The sequence below is a fragment of the Leptodactylus fuscus genome, chromosome 7 (assembly GCF_031893055.1).
Source record: "Leptodactylus fuscus isolate aLepFus1 chromosome 7, aLepFus1.hap2, whole genome shotgun sequence".
NCBI classification, from domain to species: Eukaryota; Metazoa; Chordata; class Amphibia; order Anura; family Leptodactylidae; genus Leptodactylus; species Leptodactylus fuscus.
In genome coordinates this window covers 155,454,379-155,477,844 of record NC_134271.1, presented here as the reverse complement: position 1 = coordinate 155,477,844, position 23,466 = coordinate 155,454,379, and the positions used below count along the sequence as shown (strand labels likewise).

The 23,466-nt window shown below is 43.6% G+C and overlaps 1 protein-coding gene across 1 annotated transcript in view; it reads right to left on the bottom strand.

Annotated features, from left to right (window-relative positions):
* LOC142214655 (NACHT, LRR and PYD domains-containing protein 12-like) overlaps positions 1-23,466 on the bottom strand; it is a gene marked incomplete at its 3' end in the record, with an annotated part of 792,298 nt that overhangs the window by 617,933 nt on the left and 150,899 nt on the right. The window contains exon 16 of the mRNA XM_075283595.1: positions 17,762-17,785. Within this exon, the coding sequence (XP_075139696.1) occupies positions 17,762-17,785 (24 nt within the window). The remainder of the gene's footprint in view (positions 1-17,761; positions 17,786-23,466) is intronic.

Genomic DNA, 23,466 nt, shown 5'->3' with positions numbered 1-23,466 from the left:
CCTCTACTTCCTGAGAATGAAGATGACATTTTTGATTACTTGACTCTCTCCTGTTAGGGGCATAAGACCCCTGAGTTATGTTGTCACAGTTCTAATTAAATATCAGGCCTGGAGAAGTCATACACACAGCTGATAGTGTATCAAGTGAGTTCTAATTTAATGGTGCAAAAAGGTAGTTTAAATGCAATACAGACAAAAGCAGGTTGGACTATTCTAATAACATAACATGGTTGGCATATCATGATTGGTTATAGAGTTATAACATAAACCTGGCACATGGCTATTGGCTGAGACCTAATGTAATATCCATCTGGGATGGACTTTCTTATGAAACAAAGTCTAAATGCATATATCATGGCAAGAGAGATAATGATCAATAGGCTATAGAACCTGTCTCTACCCACCCTAAGTACCCTTCACATCTTCAAAGGTGAGGCCCTTAAGACAAACAGAGAGATAAGAACTCATAGCCCATTCATTAACATTCCATACTCCTTATAACCTAAAGGGGTCTCTCTTCTTTGATCTTTTGTATACAGCAACACAACCACAGCCCATAGTCCCAGCCTAACTGGCTCCATCTCTGAGAGAGAGATATAAAGCAGCAACAGCTCCCACCTTTGTATATATATATTTTTCAAAAGATATTGTTGGCTCTCCACACTCCTAACAGACAGAGCAGGATATGACATCTGACAGCTATGAGGAGCTGATGTTGAGTCATGGTTCTGAGTGTTCCTTCTCCTTCTCTTCGGTTGTAACACATAATTTACTGACAGAACTCTCTGCATTGTTAATTATGTTTTCTTCATCTTCATCCTAGTCAGAGTCTTCCTCTTTTTAAGGAGTTGAATGAGAATTGTCAGAAGTTTTTGGATGTAGAGAAGCCAGAGGTAGAAGGCATGACTGTTCATAGAGGAGGTAATAGTGGCAGGACTGCTAATGGTGGAGGTAGTAATGGCAGGAGGTTTTATTCTGGTAGTCGTGCTGCTAGTGGCAAATCTAAGAATGGAAATAATGGAATGGAAATAAAGAATTTTTTTCAAATTATCAAAGGATATAACCACGGCATTATGCAATATCTGCAAGGAAAAAATAAGCCATGGCTGTGCAGGAACAAATGTCAGAACAACAGCTCTACATACTGACAGGAAAAGACATTGCCAGCTCATTTGATAAAACAGAATTGGTAGTGGCACTGGCAACAGAAGTGAGCAAGACCATTCTCCTCCTTCTCTCTGTGATCTTCCTTGTAGGCCTCATGCACTCTTAACACATGGTCATCATTATCTTGAACAGCATTTCCTCCTCCTCCTCCTCCTCCTCTATTCCAATATGAAGCATCTATAAGGGAATGTGAATCTAGAAATCTGCCCCAAGTCATACATCACTTCTGTAACGTAATTTGACCCTAGCCAAGATGCTAGTAGTGCAGTCACTGTCGTACCACTTAATGGATTCCACTGCATTTCACCAAGTATTTACATGTGCTCAGGCCCGGGCATACGGTGAAAATTGTGGGCAGGACAATATATGGCTTTCATGGCTCACTGGGTCATTATTTGAGCAGCACTGGCCAAAGTCCAGAAACACAACAAAGCCAGGTACTAGTACGGGTACCCATTTTGTTTGGGTTCGGTTCCAACACCATGTAGAACCTATCTACCTTCTTTAGTTCCTCCTCACTGGACCACTTCCAGCCCCAAACATCTACTCCCCCTAATTGATTTTTTTTAACGTTAAATACTACCATGCATTTCTACAGCTAATGGGCTGGATGAGAGAATCTGCTCCACTGTATCCTGCAACAAATATCCCACTGGATTCCTCCCTACTAACTACAACTGGAGAGTGTTACCAGGGACAGTGGCAGTAATATTCTGTCTGCACTGTATTTGGGTAACATAGCATATTGTTCCTGCATGGTGAATATGCTACATTTGGTGCAAAACTTTATAGACACATATAATGGCTTAAAGGAGGTATTACTCATGGTCATAAAAGTGTCTGCACATTTTAGCATTCTTATATGGCTACAAATACTCTGCTGGACTTATCCTACTAATATTATAAATGTGAAAGTTTGGATGTTTGTGATTTTGGTTGTTTGTTAGTCAATCACATAAAAACGGCTGAACGGATTTGAATGAAATTTGGCACATAGTTTGTAACCTCGATTAACACACAGGCTACTTTTTATCCATGTGATTGACATGGCTTCATGACTGTTATGAATTGATGTTCAGTGGATTGTGTACATGCATTTGCATATTATCTGATCAGTTGCAGGCAACATGCTGATGCTCTGTCATGGGAAAACACCTTTAATCCAAATTGGTAGTTTGCTACTTTTAAACATGCTGGCAAAAAGAAAATTTAATTTGTCGCAAAATTCTAAAACAAGAGCTATGAAGGTAGCCAGAAGTCACAGAGCTCTCCTCAAGTGGGGCTGAGGGGGATCATTGAGACCAACAACACACTCATTATGTGGCGTCCCAGTGAGCTTCTGAGATGCTGGAACAATCACAAGCACGGTGCAAAGAATAAGTTCAGCGGCAGGCCAGCTTGAGAGCTGCCGAAGACTGGAGCATGCGGATCATCAACGCCAACAATACGCTCATTATATAGCTTCTCAGCGAGCTGCTGAAATGCCGGAACAATCACGGGCACAGCGCGAGGAATGAATTCGGCGGCAGGCCAGCTTGACAGCTGTTGAAAAGCCGGAACATGCGGATTGTCAACGCCAACAACACGCTCATATATGGCATCCTAGCGAGCTGCCAAGATGCCAGAGCAATCACAGGCATGGCGTGAGGAACAAGTTCAGCAGCAGGACAGCTTCAGAGCTGCCGAAACGTCCGAGCAGGCAAACCATTGATGGCAGCAATTTGCTGAATATAGGCGGATCATCAACGCCAACAACACGCAGACAAAGTCACAGGCAGAGGCTAGTAAGGAAAATATGGCCTGCCCTTGTATCACCTCATCTTCTATGTTCCATTTCCATCTTTATTCCACAACATCCTAATAATAAGTATAATAAATTAAATTTATATAGCGCCAACTGTACAATTTGTAGGGTTCAAATACAGACAGCAAGATACATTACAAAGAAAGTCATTTCACACAATGGGACTGAGGGCCCTGCTCGCAAGAGCTTACAATCTATGAGGTAGCGGGGCTGACATAAGAGGTAGCAGGGGCAGCATTGCTTATACAGGGGTCACACAATTTTGTAATAGAGGTTGCAGCCATTACACAAACCAATCGTGACTTTAACATGTGGATGGTGTTTGGACCTATAAAGTTAGCCTGAAATGGCATCATATCATGTGAGGTAATGTGGGAGCGGGAACAGAGGAGGGTTAGACTTTGGGATTTCTAAATAAATTGGTCAATAGGGTCAACTGCAGCATAAGTTCCATTTAAAATTATATATATATATATATATATATATATATATATATATATATATATATATATACACACACGGACAAGATTGTTGGTACTCCTTGTTTAATGAAAGAAAACCCCACAATGGTTACAGAAATAACTAGAATCTGACACAAGTAACAATAGATTAAAAAAATGTCACAAAGGACAAAGTTTCTGGGAGAATGTCCTATGGACAGATAAGACAAAAATCAAACTTTTTGGCAAGACACACCAGCTCTATGTTCACAGATGGAAAAAATGAAGCCTACCTTGATAAGAAGACTCGGCTCTACTGTGACACATGGAGGAGGCTCTGTTATGTTCTGGGGCTGCTTTGCTGCATCTGGCACAGAGTGTCTTGAATCTGTGCAGGGTACAATGAAATCTCAAGACTATCAAGGCATTCTAGAGAGAAATGTGCTGCCCAGTGTCAGAAAGCTTGGTCTCAGTCGTAGGTCCTGGGTCTTGTAACAGGACAATGACCCAAAACAAACAGCTAAACATACTCAAGGGGAAATGCTGTATAATGAAACACTCACATAATAGAAAAAGTAGAAAGGTATATTATACTTAGCTTTGGTGAAGAAAATAGTTCAAATCACCATCTGGGAAGCCCCGTCCACCTTCTTGTGGCTCAGAAGTAGAAAATCAGCAGTTTTTACACACAGTGATATTGTATCAGTTCTGTTCCATTTTGAAGCTTTATCTAATGTAAATCCCAGTATCTTTATAACAATTTAAAATCGGGGGAAGAGCTTTACGCTGTCTCCGGAGACAGATGGCTTCCAGCTGGGTCTCTCTAGTTAGCTGGACAATAGGAACCAACATCAAAAGGTCCCCAGGAAGTCACACCATGTACAAAGGATGTGTGCATTAAACCTGAATAGGGCCATACACATTAGAAAATGGCCATAACAATGGGTGACAAACCAAATGAACACACATATAGTACTAACAAAGATTATGGGAACAGATATGGCTCATTATCGAATTACAAGGCAGTCGGAGATCCTGCCTGTTAACCTTTCACCTATGGACCGCTCCACCTTGCAATGTTGAGGTAGTGACCTCCGCCAGAATACGGGTCACTTCCAGTGGTCAGTCACCTGCTCCAAATCAGTCATGCATGTGCGCGCTGACAAAGATAAACACTGACGTTGATGCAGTTTCAATCTCAGTCCATGCAATAGGGCACTCTGGCTGCTCACACAGTACTGAGGTTTATTGAGGAAGTTACAGTTTTTATACAGGAATGCAAGAAAGATAAGATAACGGCAGGCTGTAAGCATATACGTCTTGTATCCGAATACACTGGCGATCAGTCATTGGCTCTTAAGTTTCAACATCTCTTCGATTTCGATTTCCCGAGAAATGATACTGTCTTTCTTGTAAACCACATGACGATCGTGTGCGTCAGCCTCTGGGTGCGGTACTGGATACAGGCGCCATCTTAATGTATAAACGTTGCACAAAGAAAAATATAATTTCTTAAGCAGTATAAAGCATGTATAAAAATAAGAATGGACATGGTTTACCTTCACAGCAACAGTTGACCTTATTTGCTTGGGCTAGCTCCTCTGTCAAATACCTAGGTATCTCCCTCAAAGCAACAGTGGATACCTTACACCGAATGAAATTCACCCCCTTGCTAGCGGAATTAAAAACACTACTTGCCTCATGTGATAAATTACCCTTGCCTTGGTTCAGGCACAACAATCTCTTACAAACCTATATCCTACCTGAAGTGCTGTACCGCATATCTATGCTCCCAATACACTTGCCTTTGGCTTTCTTTAGGAGTGTCTGAAGTATACTTTCTGTGCTTGTATGGAGGAAGGGAACCCCACAGATGGCCTGCACACAGGTGATGAAACATAAAGCAGCAGGTGAAATAAGTCTCCTCGACATCTCCAAATACTACAAAGCATTCCAATTAGGTTGGTGGTTAAAGCTGACTTGTCGCACTGCACATACTTCCCCACCGACATTATCAACAGACCTCCTTCAGGTTTCACCCTGAACTGCCCTGTGGATACCTTACTAACCCAAATTCAGATCTATGCTTCGAGACCTAGTCTTCAGAGGAAGTGCAGAGATGTGGAAACAGCTTTCGGAGGAACTGGCAACCTTCCCTTCCCCACTCTTGCCAGTGAGTCTAATACCACATCTCATAGATGTGGACACATTGTAACGGTTTGGGCCTGGTTCAGAGTCTAAGGTTGCTACCACTTGGAAAGTGACTTACTTGCAAGGCTGGTAACATAGTCAGGAGGAAGACAGGGGTCGATGCACAAAATGACAGTTCGTGTTGGAGGAGAAGGCAAATAGTGTAGTCTTGAGCAAGCCAGTGGTCAATGCACAAAATAAGCATCAGTGTTTGCAGCAGATCTGGAGAGGCTAGCTAGATTACAGGCTGAGAGCACAATAATCTCACAAGGCAGGAAGTGCAAGGCTGGGTATATATAGGAAGTTCAATTAGAGAACAGGGTGGAGCAAACCAGAGAGGCAAGAACTGAAACCAGAAGTACTAGGAACTAGGCTCAGATCAACACAGGAGCTGTCCAGGAGGCTGACTAGCTCAGTTGGAAGAGCTGCAGCCTAGGACACTGAAGTCCCTGGGTTCAAGTCCTGACACACATATAGCTCACTGTGAGCCCAACTCAACCAACTACAATTGAGGGATTTATGCCCGAATGGAGTTCCTTTTGCCTTTGGAAGACATATTGGCCCTCTTTATAACCCTCAAGCTGAATTTCTTACACAAACAACAACTGAGAAGATACTTGTCCATTTTCTGGGGAAGGACTGTCATTTGCACCCAACTAACCAAATTCGAGACACTTCTGGACTCTAACACTAGATCATCGTGATGAACCTCAGATCTTCTCCATCAGTTCACTGACAGAGTAGTGGTTTCCAAGCTGGCTTTTCTCACCTCCTGGGAAATGGACCTCAACATTGTCTTATCCCCAGAAGATGTCTGCTCCATTCTCCGGTACTTGCACTGCTTCTCCACTTGCATACGCCTCCAAGAGAATCATTACAAATTGCTTTCCAGGTGATACAGGACTCCGGATTGGCTACATCGCAGGAAACTCACACAAGGCAATGTATGCTGGTGATGTCTTAACGGCCAAGGCACTTATTTTCATCATCGGTGGGACTGCCATTTTCTTTCTTCTTTCTGATAAAACATAGAAAGTCAAATAAGATGGGTGTCCCCCTGGATTTCGTGTGGACTCCAGCTATGATATTTCTGGCACAATCATCTCCACACTATCACCCTCGGAGAGATCGCATAATCACTCACTTACTCGAAGCAGGAAAATCGATCATACCTCTTCACTGGCTGCAAACATCCCCTCCATCTATGCAGCAATGGGAGGCCAAGGTGCACCAGATTTCCCACGTTGATGAACTTTTAAACTGGTGTAGGAGAACACACCAGAGATTTCTAGTAACATAGTCAAGATGGAGATCCCTCTCTTCGACCTGCTGTAGATGTTCTCTGCCTCTCTATGTCTTTCTTTTCTGTAGCAGCTCTCCTTTTTCTGTCTCCCCTCTTTTCTTCTCTTTCCTTCTCTGTTTCTCTCTCCTTCCTTCTCTTCCTTTCTCTTTATTTCCTATCTCCTACTTCTTTTCTTCACCTCCTCCTCTCTCTGTCCTCTCCCCTCCCCTTCCTATGTAACAGGATTTACCCTTACTTCTCTCTCCTCTCCTCCTTTCCTACTCTCCTCCTCCCTTCTTCTCCCCCCCCTCCTCATCCCCAACCCCAACTCCTTTCCTGTTTTTCTTATCATTCCTTGTTGTCTGGTGTTGTGCCTTTTCTATGTACTCAAGTGCTATGGACTATTACCATCAGTGGCGTAACTAGGAATGGCAGGGCCCCGTGGCGAACTTTTGACATGGCCCCCCCCCCATCCCAACTGACGCCGAAGACCTCGACCGACCGCCTCCTCCGCACTCTATTATGTCCCTTACTGGCCCCTGCACACAGTATTAACCCCAATGGTGGCCCCTGCACACAGTATTAACCCCAATAGTGTCCCCTGCACACAGTGTTAACCCCAATAGTGTCCCCTGCACACAGTATTAACCCCAATAGTGTCCCCTGCACACAGTATTAACCCCAATAGTGTCCCCTGCACACAGTATTAACCCCAATAGTGTCCCCTGCACACAGTATTAATCCCAATAGTGTCCCCTGCACACAGTATTAACCCCAATAGTGTCCCCTGCACACAGTATTAATCCCAATAGTGTCCCCTGCACACAGTATTAACCCCAATAGTGTCCCCTGCACACAGTATTAACCCCTATAGTGTCCCCTGCACACAGTATTAACCCCAATAGTGTCCCCTGCACACAGTATTAATCCCAATAGTGTCCCCTGCACACAGTATTAACCCCAATAGTGTCCCCTGCACACAGTATTAACCCCAATAGTGTCCCCTGCACACAGTATTAACCCCTATAGTGTCCCCTGAACACAGTATTAACCCCTATAGTGTCCCTCTGTGGACACCCATAAACAATTATTATACTCTGGGGTCTTTTCAGACCCCAGAGTATAATAATCGGAGACCCGGGGAATAAAAACATTAAAAAAAAAAAAAACACTGTTGCTTCTTACCTGTTCCCCGGCTCCTGTGCTGTGCTGTCCTCCTGTGCTGACCAGCGCTCGCGTCCTTCGTTAATGACGTCGGGTTCATGTGACGTCAGAGACGTCAGACAACCTCTCCCGGTCCGCCGATCATTATACTCGGGGGGGTGCAAAGACCCCCGAGTATAATGATAGTGTCTGTGGGGCCCCTGGTGTCACTTGCCAATCCCGGCCCAGCCAGGATCGGCAAGTGAATAGGGCCCGTAACAGCCTATTTAAAAAAAAAAATGCAGCGGTAGCGGCTGTCACCGGGCCCCCTAATGGCCCGGGCCCGGTGGCAGCCGCCTCCGCTGCCTCTACGGTAGTTACGCCACTGATTACCATCCTAAATAAATATATGTCCCCACTTTGGATTGTTTTTAGACTGTTTTAGACTATTAGTTGGTTGACACAGTTACTACTATTGTACACTCTGTTGTAATTGCCATTCACCCTTTGTTTATGTTTTGCCATTTTTGTTATATCCATTGAAAACAATAAAATTTTGTATTAAAAAAAATATTATGTAGATACAGTTACCTATTATTAACCCTTTAGTGACCTTGCACATACTATTTTGTCCTGGGCGCTAGGTACTTGGCTGTTACTGACAGCTAACACCCTGCTCCATAACCTCCGGTTGGACCTGAGCTCTGATGGGGAGGTTTACCCCCTTGGATGCCGTGTTCAAACATGACCACAGCATCTAAGGGGCTCTGTCATGTTGCCACTCCCTTTGGAAACCCCCACGGGGAGATCAGGGGGTGCTGATATCTATAATCCACAGCTCGGGTCTGGCCAGGCTTATTTCTTCTATAGACTGCAACAAATGTGTATGCTCTTGTATTGCCTTCTACAGTATTGAACCAGTGATCAGTGTATCTCCAGCTCAGGTGTCCTTAACCCCTTCCCGCCGATGGCACTTTTTGACTTCCTGACCAAGCTCGATTTTTCAAAACTGACATGTGTCACTTTATGTGGCAATAACCTTGGAATGCTTTAACTTACCAAAGTGATTTTAAGATTGTTTTTTCGTAACACATTGTACTTCATGTTAGTAGTAAATTTTGGTTGATATGTTTTGTGTTTAATTATGAAAAAATAGGAAATTTGGTGGAAATTTTGAAAAATATGCATTTTATAAAGTTTGAAATGATGTGCATTACATACAGATAGTCAGACCAACAAAATTATATCCTAAATCGCATGTCCCAGATCTCTGCTTTATGTCGGGCATTATAAGATTTACAAGTGAAACAACAATATTCAAAATTTTCAAGAAATTTCCAAAACCCATTTTTTAAAGGGACTAATCCAGTTATGAAGGGGTTCTGAAAGACCCTTGTATTAAAGCCCCCCATAAATCACCCCATTTTCAAAACTGCACCCCTTAAATAAGCCAAATCAACATATACCTAGTAATTTAACCCTATAAGTGCTTAAAAGGAATTAATACAAAATGGAGGTGAAATTTTCAAATTTGATTTTATTTTACTAATATTTTCGATTAGCCCTAGAATTTGCACATTCACAAGGGGTTAAAGGAGAAAACGCCCCCCACAATTTGTTAGGCAAGTTCTCCTGACTACCATAGTACCCCACTTGTGGGTGTAAACTAATATATGGACGCTCAGCGAGACGCAGGAGGGAAGGCGCGCCAAGGAGCTTTTAGAGGGCAGATCTGGCTGTGATCAGTTTCAGGAACCATGTCGCATTTACAAAGCCCTTGAGGAGTCAAAACAGTGGAAACCTCTAGAGAGTGACCCCATTTTGAAAACCACACCCCTCAAAGAATTTATCAAGTGATGTGGTGAGCATTAGTAACCCCGAAGTGAATGTGTAAGCTGTGCGGAGTAAATTGGGTACACCAAACCCCATTCTATTTTCCCACTAGCTCCTATGACACGGACGGGGAAGAGGGGCATTCTGGGGGATCAGCGCTGGTGTATTATCTCTCATAAGCTCTAAATATGGGGGATCCCCTGAAAACGCTCGCACAGCTTATACATTTCCTTCTAGTCGCATTTTCTTCTAATAATTTGGCGACCTTTGGGGTTTTTGTCTTCACATTGTACAAGCTAGATTTTTATTTTTATTTTCTGGCAATGTGGCCATATGAGGGCTTGGTGTTTGCGGTATTAGATGTGCTTCTCAATGCCACCATTTGGGGCCTGTAACTTATTGACTACATTTTATTAACTTTTTCTGGGTGGGATGTAAAAGGAAACATCAATTCTGGCATTGCTTTCTAGCATTTATTTTTTCCCTGTGCAGTGTACAGTATAAGTAATGTGTTACCTTTATTCCGCAGGTCGGTACGGTTACAGTGTGCAGTGTACAGTATAAGTAACCTGTTACCTTTATTCTGCGGGTCGGTACGGTTACGGCGTGCAGCGTACAGTATAAGTAACATGTTACCTTTATTCTGCGGGTCGGTACGGTTACGGCGTGCAGTGTATAGTATAAGTAACATGTGGCCTTTATTCTGCGGGTCGGTACGGTTACGGCGTGCAGTGTATAGTATAAGTACCATGTTACCTTTATTCTGCAGGTCGGTACGGTTACGGCGATACCTCATTTATATGATTTTTTAATGCTTTGCTATTTGTGCAGTATATAATTCAGTTTAGGGAAAAAAACAATTATTTTTGCATCGCCATCTTCTGAAAGGCATAACGTTTTTATTTTTCGCTAGACAGAGCTGGTTGAGGGCTTATTTTTTGCGGGATGACCTCTGCTTTTTATTGGTACCATTTTGGTTTTCATCTGACCACTTGATTACTTTTTATTGAACATTTTGTAAGGGAAAGGTGGTGAATAATCATTATTTTGTGGGGTTTTCTACGGGAGTTTTTTACGACATTCGCCGTTCGGGTTAAATAATGTTTTAATTTTATTGTTCAGGTTATTACGGACGCGGCGATACCAAATATGTGATGTTTTTTTTCTATTTTTCTTTATTTTACATAATAAAACATTTTATATGGGAAAAACGGATTTTTGGGGCTTTATTTATTTCTATTTTATTTTAAACTTATTTAAACTTTATTTTTACTTTTTTGTAACTTTTTTTTCTGTCCCCATGGGATCGGCTGATCACTGCTTCACTATATATACGCTGCAATACACGTGTTACACGTGTATTGCAGAGTATAGGAAGCTGTCAGCCTGTGTAGACGCACAGGCTGACAGCTTCATTTACGGCAGGATCAACCAGGTACGAGGACGGGGTAAGTGAAGGGGCAGACCCGGGGTCACTGATCAGACCCCGGGCTGCCCCCTACGAACACCGGCACCCCCCGAAACCGGCGCGGGGGGTGCCGATTGGCACCATTTTTAAACTAAACCCCGGAGGTGCCGGCGGTCATGTTGACCGACGGCATATCAGGGGTTAACACCCGCAATCGGACCCGGTTCCAACCGTGGGTGTTACGGGGCATTGTCAGCCGTGTATTACGGCTGACACCCGCAGTGCATGGTGGGCACACAGTTTGTGTGCGTACCATGCTTCCGCCGTAATAGTACTGCAGTTTGCGGCAAGTGCTTCCTGGCAGCGCCGTACTATTACGGCGGATGTCGGGAAGGGGTTAAGGGACTCATGAAAAAAATAAAAAACAAAGTGAAAAAAAGGTGAAATTAATAAAGTTATAAAGGCCCCAAAATTCCCTTTTTCTACATAAAATGAATTAAATAAAAATTAAGAAAAATAAAACATATTTGGTATTGCCACGTCCTTAACAATTTTGTACGAAAAAAAACAGAAAAAAATATTTGATGTACATGGTGAACGTCGGGAAAAAAACCTAAAGAAACCGCAAGAAGTGATAATTTTTCGCCATCTTACCTTACAAAATCTGCTATAAAAAGTGATAAAGTCAAATGTACTGTACTCCAAAACAGTACCAATAAAAAGCACAGGTTGTCCCGCAAAAAATAAGCCCTCAATCAACTGTTAGGGACATCAAGGGGTCCTCATAATAGAGTATGTTGCAGAGTTACAAATCAAATATCAGGCCTGGAGAATTCTCACACACACACACACACACACACACACACACACACACACACACACCTGGTGTATTAAGTGAGTTCTGATTTTAATGGTAGGAAAAGGTAGTTTAAATACAATACAGACAAGAGCAGGTTGGACTATAACATAACATCGTTGGCATTACATGATTGGTTAGAGTTGTAACCTAAACCTAGCCAGTGACTATTGGCTAAAGCCTACTGTAATCTCCATCTCATTATTACTATCCAAACTGGGATGGACTTTCTCATGAAACAAAGTCTAGCTGCATACAGTGCCTACAAGTAGTATTCAACCCCCTGCAGATTTAGCAGGTTTGATAAGATGCAAATAAGTTAGAGCCTTCAAACAAGAGCAGGATTTATTAACAGATGCATAAATCTTACAAACCAAAAAGTTATGTTGCTCAGTTAAATTTTAATAAATTTTAAACATAAAAGTGTGGGTCAATTATTATTCAACCCCTAGGTGTAATATTTTGTGGAATAACCCTTGTTTGCAATTACAGCTAATAATCGTCTTTTATAAGAGCTGATCAGGCCGGCACAGGTCTCTGGAGTTATCTTGGCCCACTCCTCCATGCAGATCTTCTCCAAGTTATCTAGGTTCTTTGGGTGTCTCATGTGGACTTTAATCTTGAGCTCCTTCCACAAGTTTTCAATTGGGTTAAGGTCAGGAGACTGACTAGGCCACTGCAACACTTTGATTTTTTCCCTCTTGAACCAGGCCTTGGTTTTCTTGGCTGTGTGCTTTGGGTCGTTGTCTTGTTGGAAGATGAAATGATGACCCATCTTAAGATCCTTGATGGAGGAGCAGAGGTTCTTGGCCAAAATCTCCAGGTAGGCCGTGCTATCCATCTTCCCATGGATGCGGACCAGATGGCCAGGCCTCTTGGCTGAGAAGCAGCCCCACAGCATGATGCTGCCACCACCATGCTTGACTGTAGGGATGGTATTCTTGGGGTCGTATGCAGTGCCATCCAGTCTCCAAACGTCACGTGTGTGGTTGGCACCAAAGATCTCGATCTTGGTCTCATCAGACCAGAGAACCTTGAACCAGTCTGTCTCAGAGTCCTCCAAGTGATCATGAGCAAACTGTAGACGAGCCTTGACATGACGCTTTGAAAGTAAAGGTACCTTACGGGCTCGTCTGGAACGGAGACCATTGCGGTGGAGTATGTTACTTATGGTATTGACTGAAACCAATGTCCCCACTGCCATGAGATCTTCCCGAAGCTCCTTCCTTGTTGTCCTTGGGTTAGCCTTGACTCTTCGGACAAGCCTGGCCTCGGCACGGGAGGAAACTTTCAAAGGCTGTCCAGGCCTTGGAAGGCTAACAGTAGTTCCATAAGCCTTCCACTTCCGGATGATGCTCCCAACAGTGGAGACAGGTAGGCCCAACTCCTTGGAAAGGGTTTTGTACCCCTTGCCAGCCTTGTGACCCTCCACGATCTTGTCTCTGATGGCTTTGGAATTCTCCTTTGTCTTTCCCATGTTGACCATGTATGAGTGCTGTTCACAAGTTTGGGGAGGGTCTTAAATAGTCAGAAAAGGCTGGAAAAAGAGAGAATTAATCCAAACACGTGAAGCTCATTGTTCTTTTTGCCTGAACTACTTCTTAATACTTTAGGGGAACCAAACAGAATTCTGGTGGTTTGAGGGGTTGAATAATAAATGACCCTCTGAATAAACTTTTCACAATTTAAAAAAAAATTAAACAAAGAAATAACATTCTTTTTTGCTGCAGTGCATTTCACACTTCCAGGCTGATCTACAGTCCAAATGTCACAATGCCAAGTTAATTCCGAATGTGTAAACCTGCTAAATCTGCAGGGGGTTGAATACTACTTGTAGGCACTGTATATCATGGCAAGAGAGATAATGATCACATGCTGGTCAGACCACTCAAATCAAATCAAACAAGCTTTATTGGCATGTCCGAATAGATATTTGGCATTGCTAAAGCTAGTAAAGTGTGTGTGTGTGTGGGGGGGGGGGGGGAGTTGGATTCGGGTGGGTGAGTGGTGGGTATGGGGGGGTGGGGTGGGTGGTTTGGGGTATAACAGTCCGTGGAGTCTCGTCTTCCTCTTAGTTGGTGACCGCTATATGGGGAGGTGGGATGGGGTGGATGTATTGGGATAAATGTAACAGTCCGTGGAGTCTCATCTTCCTCTTGTTTGGTGACAGCTGGACACGTATTGGGCAGCGATCTCCAGTGGCCTCTTCTTCTCCCAGTAGGATGTAGAGTTTCCTCTTCTCGTCTGCAGATATGAAGTCTGGGATGTGGGCAGAGAGTCTTTAGTAGTAGACGGCCCTCACAGCTGAGTATTTGGTGCAGTGTAGCAGGAAGTGGGTCTCATCTTCTAGGGCCCCCTGGTCACAGTGCTGGCACAGTGTTCTCCCATGGCTTGTACGTCTGCCTGTGTCGCCCCGTCTCCACCTCTAGGTTGTGGGCGCTCAGTCTGTACCGGCTCAGGGTCTGTCTGTGTTTGGGGTGGCGTACTCTCTCCAGGTAGGTGGCCATGGTGTAGTCCCTTTGTAGGGATTGGTACACGGTGAGTTTCTTGGAGTTATTTATTTCGTTTCTCCATTCTTCAATGTACCGCTCTCTATTTGCCTCTGTGGTCGCCTTTATTTTGGCCTTGGTTATCATCTGTTGGTGTTTTTGGTTTGGTGGTTGGCTGTTGTTCGGTTGGTGAGTGTCTGGTTTGCTCAGGTGGCTTAGCCAAACTTGGTGGTGGTAGAAGTCAGGCTTGCTCCCCTGGATGTGTGCCTGGAAAGCTAGCACCCTCTTCTGTATGGTGAGCCATAGGGGGGAGTCTGCCTAGCTCTGCCCTGCAGGCCATGTTGGTGGTGTTGCGATGGACATGGAGCAGGTATTTGCAGAACTCCAGGTGGAAGTTCTCTGTTGGGCTGGAATCCCACTTTGACTGGTGTTAGAGTTGTCATGGTTGTCAGGTATCTTACCCCAGGACCGACCAGGTAGATTGCACAGTCAGACATTACAGACAGATACACAAGTCATACTTCTGTGTGTCCGGACAGAGCTCTGCAAAGTTCCGCCCAGAGACCGTTTATTTTATAGCATTCAGATACAATAAACCAATTCATCATAATAATGGCATAATCCTGGCTCATGATATACTTATGGATATGATTTCATACGATTTCTAAGAAAAAGGGATGCAGAATGAGGGTATTTCCGGAACTGACCTCTTCCACAATTGTCTTTGACCACATGCTATACTCCCTCTTCCTAGATCCATTACCACACATCCTTTAACTCTGTATAAAACTGATAAATGTCTAAGAATAAAATATGTGTATTAGGTTATGGAACAACAACTTGTTTTGCTCATCTACTAAAAGTACAAAAGTTCATATAGAGGTAACATATGATCCAAAATGGAGTCACTACTGTTGAGCTCAAGCAAGCTAACTATAAGATTACTCTAACACTGGTCTGGGTAGGTGGCTGGGCCCCAAACCTCGCTGCCATAGAGAAGGATCGGGGAGATGACTGCGTCAAATATCTTCATCCAGACCCTCACCGGTGGTTTGAGGTGGTACAGTTGTCTTCTGATGGCGTAGAAGGTTCTGCAGGCTTTTGCTTTCAGGGTTTCTATTGCTGCTTTGAAGCTTCCTGATTGGCTGTGCTCCAGCCCCAGGTAGGGGTAGCTGTTGGTTTTCTCCAGTGTGGAGCCGTTCAGTGTGAATTGTGGGGTGGAGTCTTTATTGTGGCCTTTCTTCTGAAATACCATGACTTTGGTCTTCTTCTGGTTGATGGGTAGGCCCATGTGGTGCTGAATTTTTCCAGCACTGACAGGCTTTCTTGGAGGTCTCTCTCGGTGGGGGCCAGGAGTAGGAGGTCGTCGGCGTATAGCAGGAACTTCACCTCCCGGTCGTTCAGGGTGAGGCCTGGGGTTGGTGAGGCCTCCAGGGCTGTAGCCAGTTCATTGATATAGATGTTGAAGAGCATTGGGCTCAGGCTACAGCCTTGTCTGACCCCTCTGGCCTGTTGGAAGTATGCCGTCCTTTTCCCATTCACCTTCACACTGCACTGGTTTCCGGTGTAGGAGCTCTTGATGACGTTGTGCGTTCTTCCTCCTATTCCACTCTCTAGGAGTTTTAGGAGTAGGCCTGGGTGGCTGCATTGGTACAAAATACTAAAGAACATCTACTTGTACACCAAGAGGGGGCGCAATCCTGCAGGGGACTAATGTTATTACCAGGGAGGTTGGTAGGGTCCTACAGGACTCGAGCTCAAATATATATGTACCAAATTTTCAATATCGCTCCCTCTCTGTACATGCATTTGTGTGGTTATACAGTATATGAGTATACAGTTTGTGTCTATATATTTGGATATTTTTCTATTGTTTTTTTTTTTTCCTTTTTTGGCAACAGAAGTGGTTTATAGGGTGACGGCTGTTTTCTTTCCTATAATTTGAGTTTTTATTTTAGACACAATGAGGACAGTTTTGTAATTTATCTACAAATATGTGAACAGCCAAGAGGAGATGTAACATGGGAGAAATTGACTAGTGATCACATTTTTTTCAGCATCTTATTTTCACTTTTATTCCTACAGACATCCAGAATTGTCACAAGAAACATTTATATGAAAAAAGTGGGAAACTCACAGAGAACAACCCTCCGAGATGTGACCAGGGAGAGGAAAGTTTCTCCTTCTCTACACGTTATGTGAACCTCGTCATTGTCTCCACTCATCACTTTAGGGAACGTTCTCAGAATGAGCTCATAGAGACCGGGGCAAAACATGAGGAATATTTAAAGGAAAAACAAAATGAATTCCAGCGAATTTCACCCAACAAGATGTTCCGTTGGTGTCACCGATCCAGACTTGTACCACATATGGTAATGGTGAGCGGAGTGCCCGGTGTAGGGAAGACGACACTGATGCAGAAGTTTGTCTATGACTGGGTGAAGGGCGATCTCTATCAAAGATTCTCTTTTGTCTTTTTCTTCAAATTCCGAGAACTGAACAGACTGGATAAGGTTAGTCTGGAGACCATGATCCTTCATCAGTACCCATATCTGGAGGAGCAGCTGGAGAACATCTTACAAGATCCAGAGAAACTTCTCTTTATATTTGATGGATTAGATGAAAGCAATCATACAATGGATTTCACATCACGTCACTTGTGCTCTCATCCTAAACAGCTCGGACATTGTGGTCAGATGGTGGTTAGTTTGGTGAGAAAGTCTCTTCTTACTGGTTGTTCTGTCCTAATGACCAGTCGTCCAACCAGACTGACAGCAATTGATTGTATAGTTTTCCAGAGAATAGTAGAAATCACTGGGTTTCTTCCAGAAGAACGACAGATTTACTTTGAGAATTTCTTCTCCAACCCTGAACTGTCAGAGAAGGCTTTTACTTATGTGAAGCAGAATGCCACCTTGTACACGTTCTGTTACCTCCCGTCCTACTGCTGGATCATCTGTACTGTATTATCCAGGAGCTTCCAGACCACAAGTAGTGACCAGCAGGTGACATTATTACCCAGAACAGTCACACAACTCTTTGCCACATTTGTCGCCAACATTCTGGCCAATCACAGCCTGGAGAAAAGTGACGCTCAGAAGATCCTGCAGTCCATCGGATGGATGGCACAACATGGAGTCATGAATCACAGGATTATTTTTGAGGAACGAGATCTGGATTCTTTCCATGTTGAGAATAAGTCAAAGCTCTTATCAAGTTTTCTGATGGAATCGGAGGAACCTGTGACCTATTCCTTCTTACATCTCACTGTTCAGGAATTCTTCTCTGCCTTGGTCCATTATACTGATTATTCTCCTGAGAAGTTACAGAAATCACTAGAAGAAGCCAAATCCTATCCTGATGGACGTGGTGAGATGTTCCTCCGTTTCCTGTGTGGTCTATCAGACAGCACCACAAGGTCAATACTAACTGGATACCTGGACAAACAAGCAGCTCAGGCCTCCAGAGACGTGATCATTTGGCTGAAGAACTCCATTCTAGAAGAACAGAGGCTGGAGGAAAGTAAAGACAAGAAGCGACGTCTTCTCAGGACATTCTTCTATCTGTTTGAAACCCGGAATAAGGCTCTAGTGCTGGAATCATTGCAGTCATACAGAGGATTGGACCTTTCTGAAGTTCACATGTCAGCTCTAGACTGCACAGTGTTGGCATTCATCATGGAAACCTGCACAAATATAGAAGGACTGAGTATATCAGGATGTTCCTTAGACACTGAAGGATTGGAGAGACTTGTACCAGTGTTACATAACCTGCAGATTCTGAGGTAAATACTATTATATTTTATCTATCTGTGGTATTAAGGTTCTGACAAACATCTGATACACTTATTGTATTATACATCATGTCTGTTGGGTCCTATTATGTAGTAGATGGGGTCAGATTCCTGTGGTGATGTTAGTGAGGACCGGGCTGAGCAGTAGATGGAGGGTCTTGTAGATATAAATACAGATCTACAATATTTCATGTGTTACATATATTTCTCTATATTATAAAAAAGAATTATTGTCTGTCTGTCTGTTCTCTATGCGCGACCAAACGACTGGACCGATCTTCACCAAATTTGGTACAGAGATACTTCAGGTATCCGGGAAGGTTTAAGATGAGACTCCAACTCGCTCGGATGTACCGTTGCTGGGATACAGCATTCCCAATACAATGACCCCCACCCCTTATCTAATACAAGGACAATCAGTGGTACCGCACACTAATAATAATTTTGGTGCTAACAAAAAAGGGTCCTTCAACCCAGAAACTTCAGTAGGGAATAATTTTGTTGCACACAATATTGGAGTGAATGAAAATATAGTTTTATTTTTACATGGTAGTTAACGCCATTGACACAATGCAAAGGTGATTGACAAAAAGTGACTAGATCCGCAATAAGTTTGACGTTTCCATCCTTTAGACCTTCCTCAGAACAGATCTGTGTAGCCAAACAGAAGGTGAAGACTGGAAGCAGTAAGTACAAAGGTGGATGCGGTCTAGTTTAGTGAAGCAGCAAGTTAAATGAGTAGGCTTGACACCAAGCGTTCTCTTCATCAGAGCATACAAATACCAATGAACAAACTTGCCACTTTTTCTAATGCCCACAGAGACTTACATAATTCGAATCACCTGTGATCAATCAAATCACCATCTGAACTTTAACTCTGTCTAGTATACTGATGTGTTATACTCCCTACTTGTTCACATTAGCAAAAGGAAACGCTGCGGTATGGATGCATTACCTATACTTCTGCCGATTGTACCCCAATTTAGAACGTACTTAAGAGCTACATAGTCCAAATGTTACCCTAAACTGTAGAACCTAAATTGTATTAAACTCTCATATTAGAACAACAGTCTAGTAAGGTAAATATGAAAACCACATAGTTGGTAATGTTATTTAACATCAATTGTAGTAATATAAAGATAGCTTACCGCGCGGCATGTACATTAGTATCAACAGGATGCTGTTAGGAGTGGGTCCCGCAGGTTGCTATCATAGCGCACAGCGCCACCTGCGGGTCAGTCTAACCATCCAGCTGTCACCTTACTGAGCATGCTCAGACATATTGGAGCTGCTCACAAGCTAAGTGCCATTTCCCCCTATTGAGCATGAGCGGTGAGGTCATCATCTCCGCCCCTATTGGGCGAGGACTTCCCTTTAAATAGTGTAAGCCGACGCCCGCTGGGGGCGCACACTTTGTCCACTAAAATTTCCTCAAAGTCCACAGAGTGAATGACAGTAGTTTTCAGGGATAGGCTCCAGTACTCAGGCAGGTTTCAGACTAGGCCTCTGTGTGGGGTTTCTCTGCTTCTCCTGGGTGCTGTTAGGTAGGACCTGTAAACCCTGAACTGTTAGATCTACACCAGGGCTAGGAGCGGTAGACGCCGTTTCAGCTTGTGGAGCTGCAGCAGGCATGGTCTCTGAGATAGCCTATGTGTAGTGTCTGACTTCATGTATGGCTCCTAGCTGTGTGCGGGAGCATGGGTGTGTGATGTCTCCAAACTGTGTGCAGGAGCATGCAAACTCTCTGGTAACTCCAAGCTGTGTGCAGGAGAATGTTCTAAGACTTCCGTGGTGGCCCCTAGCTGTCGCAGGGTAAGTGTGTGTGTGTTTGCTGGCCTGGGGTGAGTGTTAACCCTTGGCAGCCGTGTGTGTTTCACTTATACTGCTGCACCTGGCCAGTGAGCTAAACTGGCAGGATTTTAGTTGCACCTTGTTCACATGGAGTACCATAAAAAATCACCAGGTACTAAAGTTTAAGCAAAAATTACATAAAATACACATATAACAATACAACATATTACAAAAATACAAACGGGGGCGACTGAAATACCCAAAAGATCAGAGTGAAGATGGGAATGATGGTAAGTATGCACAATAATAAAAAAAAAAAAAAAAAAAGAAATAAGTTAAAGTAAATAACAGACACAGGCCCGCAAATGTACAATGAACAGCAGATATAAAACAAGTGCAGCAGAAAGAAGACCACTGTGTAGTGCTATAATAGCACAAGCCATATACCACAATTGTTAATCCCTGCCAAATTATAATGAATGTACAGGCCCATGAATAATGAAAGAGCGAGATTATAACAACAATTGCATACAGACCGTGTAGGCCCAAGGGCAGATATCCCACTCCACTCCGCACCCGACGCGCGTTTCGCCCGTTAGGGCTTTGTCAAGGGCCCTAACGGGCGAAACGCGCGTCGGGTGCGGAGTGGAGTGGGATATCTGGCCTTGGGCTCATGTAGACTGCCGTCATCTCAGGGGTTAACGCCCGTGATCGGATCCGGTTACGACCGCGGGTGTTACGGGGCATTGTCAGCCGTAACATACGGCTGACACCTGCAGTGCATGGTGTGCACAGTTTCTGTGTGCGCAGCATGCAGCCGCCGTACTAGTACGGTGGTTTGCGGGAAGTCCTTCCCAGCAGCGCCGTACTATTACGGTGGATGTCGGGAAAGGGTTAAAGGTCGAATAGTGCATCCAATGAATTCAATGAAATTATCCAAGAAGGGATAGCATTAGGGGTATTTACTCAAAAACAATCGCAATATTTAATTAATAGTATTCCAATAATTCCAATCTTCTATGGATTACCAAAAATCCACAAAGGGGTTAATCCCCCCCCCCCCCATGCGCCCCATTATCTCAAGTATGGGATCTCTAAACGAGGAACTAGCCTCCTGGCTTGATCAAATCTTGCAGCCATCAGTTTCCCGCTTACCTGAATTCATTAGGGACAGTAAGGAGATATTACATATCTTATTATTAACTTTGAGTGGCAGGATAGTTTTTTGTGGCTCACATGTGATGTGTGTGCCCTTTACTCCTGCATTCTCCATACGCTGGCAGTTGAAGCTTTAGCCCATTACCTGTATAAATACAGCTCCTACTCGGAAGAAACCATTGAATTTATTTTAATGGTAACATATTTACTCAAGCATAATTTTATTACTTTTAACAAAACATTTTATTTACAGACTTGCGGAGCGCCTATGGGCACTCCGTTCTCACCATCCATTGCAAACCTGTACATGGTTTATTGGGAGGGAAAATTCATTTATACACATTCTAATCCTTTTTTTTTTTTTTTTTTTTTCACTGGTATGGGTGCTACATAGATGATCTGCTCCTTGTTTGGTCTGGGGGTATAGCGCCCATACCAGGGTTTATTTCTTATTTAAATCACAATTCATTTAATTTACAGTTCACACATTCTTTTCATTTACATCAAATTAATTTTTTGGATTTAACTTTATCAGGTGATGTGAACAACAAAACTGTAACAATGCTAGTTACAGTATCAGATTTGGAGTCCAAATGGTACAGTATTTAAATAATAATAAATGGAGGATAAGTACCTCAGAGGTAAAAGAAACCGTGGTCAGACGTTTGCCGAGATCGGTACACAGGAGGAGCAGATCAACCGTAGTCAGATGTTAGCAAGGTTCGGTACACAGGAGGAGCAGATCAACCGTAGTCAGATGTTAGCAAGGTTCGGTACACAGGAGGAGCAGATCAATCGTAGTCAGGCGTTAGCAAGGTTCGGTACACAGGAGCAGCAAGGTAGTGGTGAGGTTCAGGGCAACACAGAGCAGACAGCCAGAATAATCAGGCACAGGATGGAGTGAGCTGTGAGTTTATATAGGACGGGCTAAACTGTGATTGGCCACAGAACAGGTGATCTTAATAAACCAATTACTCCAACAGAAGAGACCAGACAAGGTAAAGCACAGAACAAAACAGGATTCCAAATAGTACAATGGTTAAGGCCACAGAACATAGCCAGGACGTCATGGGTTCAAGACCCAGTGAGTTCAGTTTGTGACAAAAACTGTCAACACGGGGGGGCCACACGGTGGCTCAGTGGTTAGCACTGCAGCCTTGCAGTGCTGGAGTCCTGGTGTTCAAATCCCGCCAAGAGCATAAAACCATCTGCAAGGAGTTTGTATGTTCTCCCCGTGTTTGCATGGATTTCCATCCCATATTCCAAAATAAAGACATACTGATAGGGAGAAATGTACATTGTGAGCTCTATGTGGGGCTCACAATCTACATTTAAAAAAAAAAACAAAACAAAAAACTGTCAACACCTTGTTGTACAGAAAGTTGTCACCTTGTTGTGCCGGCAATACAGTATTGAGAGCTGACAGTTGTCATCCTGCTCATGTGATTAAGTCCATTCCTATGGGTGAATTTGTGAGTAGAGATGAGCGAACAGTGTTCTATCGAACACACGTTCGATCGGATATCACGATGTTCGCCATGTTCGAATCGAACACCGCGTGATAAAGTGGGCCATAACTCGGGGAGGTGGGACAGGAACTACAACACCGGTGACGTTGAAAAAAATAGTAAAAACCCATTGGCTGTTGAAAACATGTGACCTCTGATTTAAAAGAACAGCGCCGCCCAGGTTCGCGTCATTCTGAGCTTGTAATTCACTGAGGACGGAGGTCTCCGTCCATTTAGCTAGGGATTAGATTCTGGTAGGCAGGGATAGAATAGGATAGGAAGGAGAAGACAACCAACAGCTCTTGTAAGAGCTAAATTCCAGGGAGAAGCTTGTCAGTGTAACGTGGCACTGACAGGCTCAATCGGTGCAAGTGTATTCCTGTATACCCTATATACCCCCGATCCACATTCCAACAGTGTGCCCCCCCCCCCCACCTCCACCCCAGAAACTAACTTCAATACACTGTAAATCCCCTAACAATAGAATTGGGGCTACATACACCCTCAATTCTTGCTACTGCCATATAGTGCCAGTTTCTGAGTGGGAATTCAAAGAATATATTGGGGCTGCATACACTCTCAATTCTTGCTACTGCCATAAAGT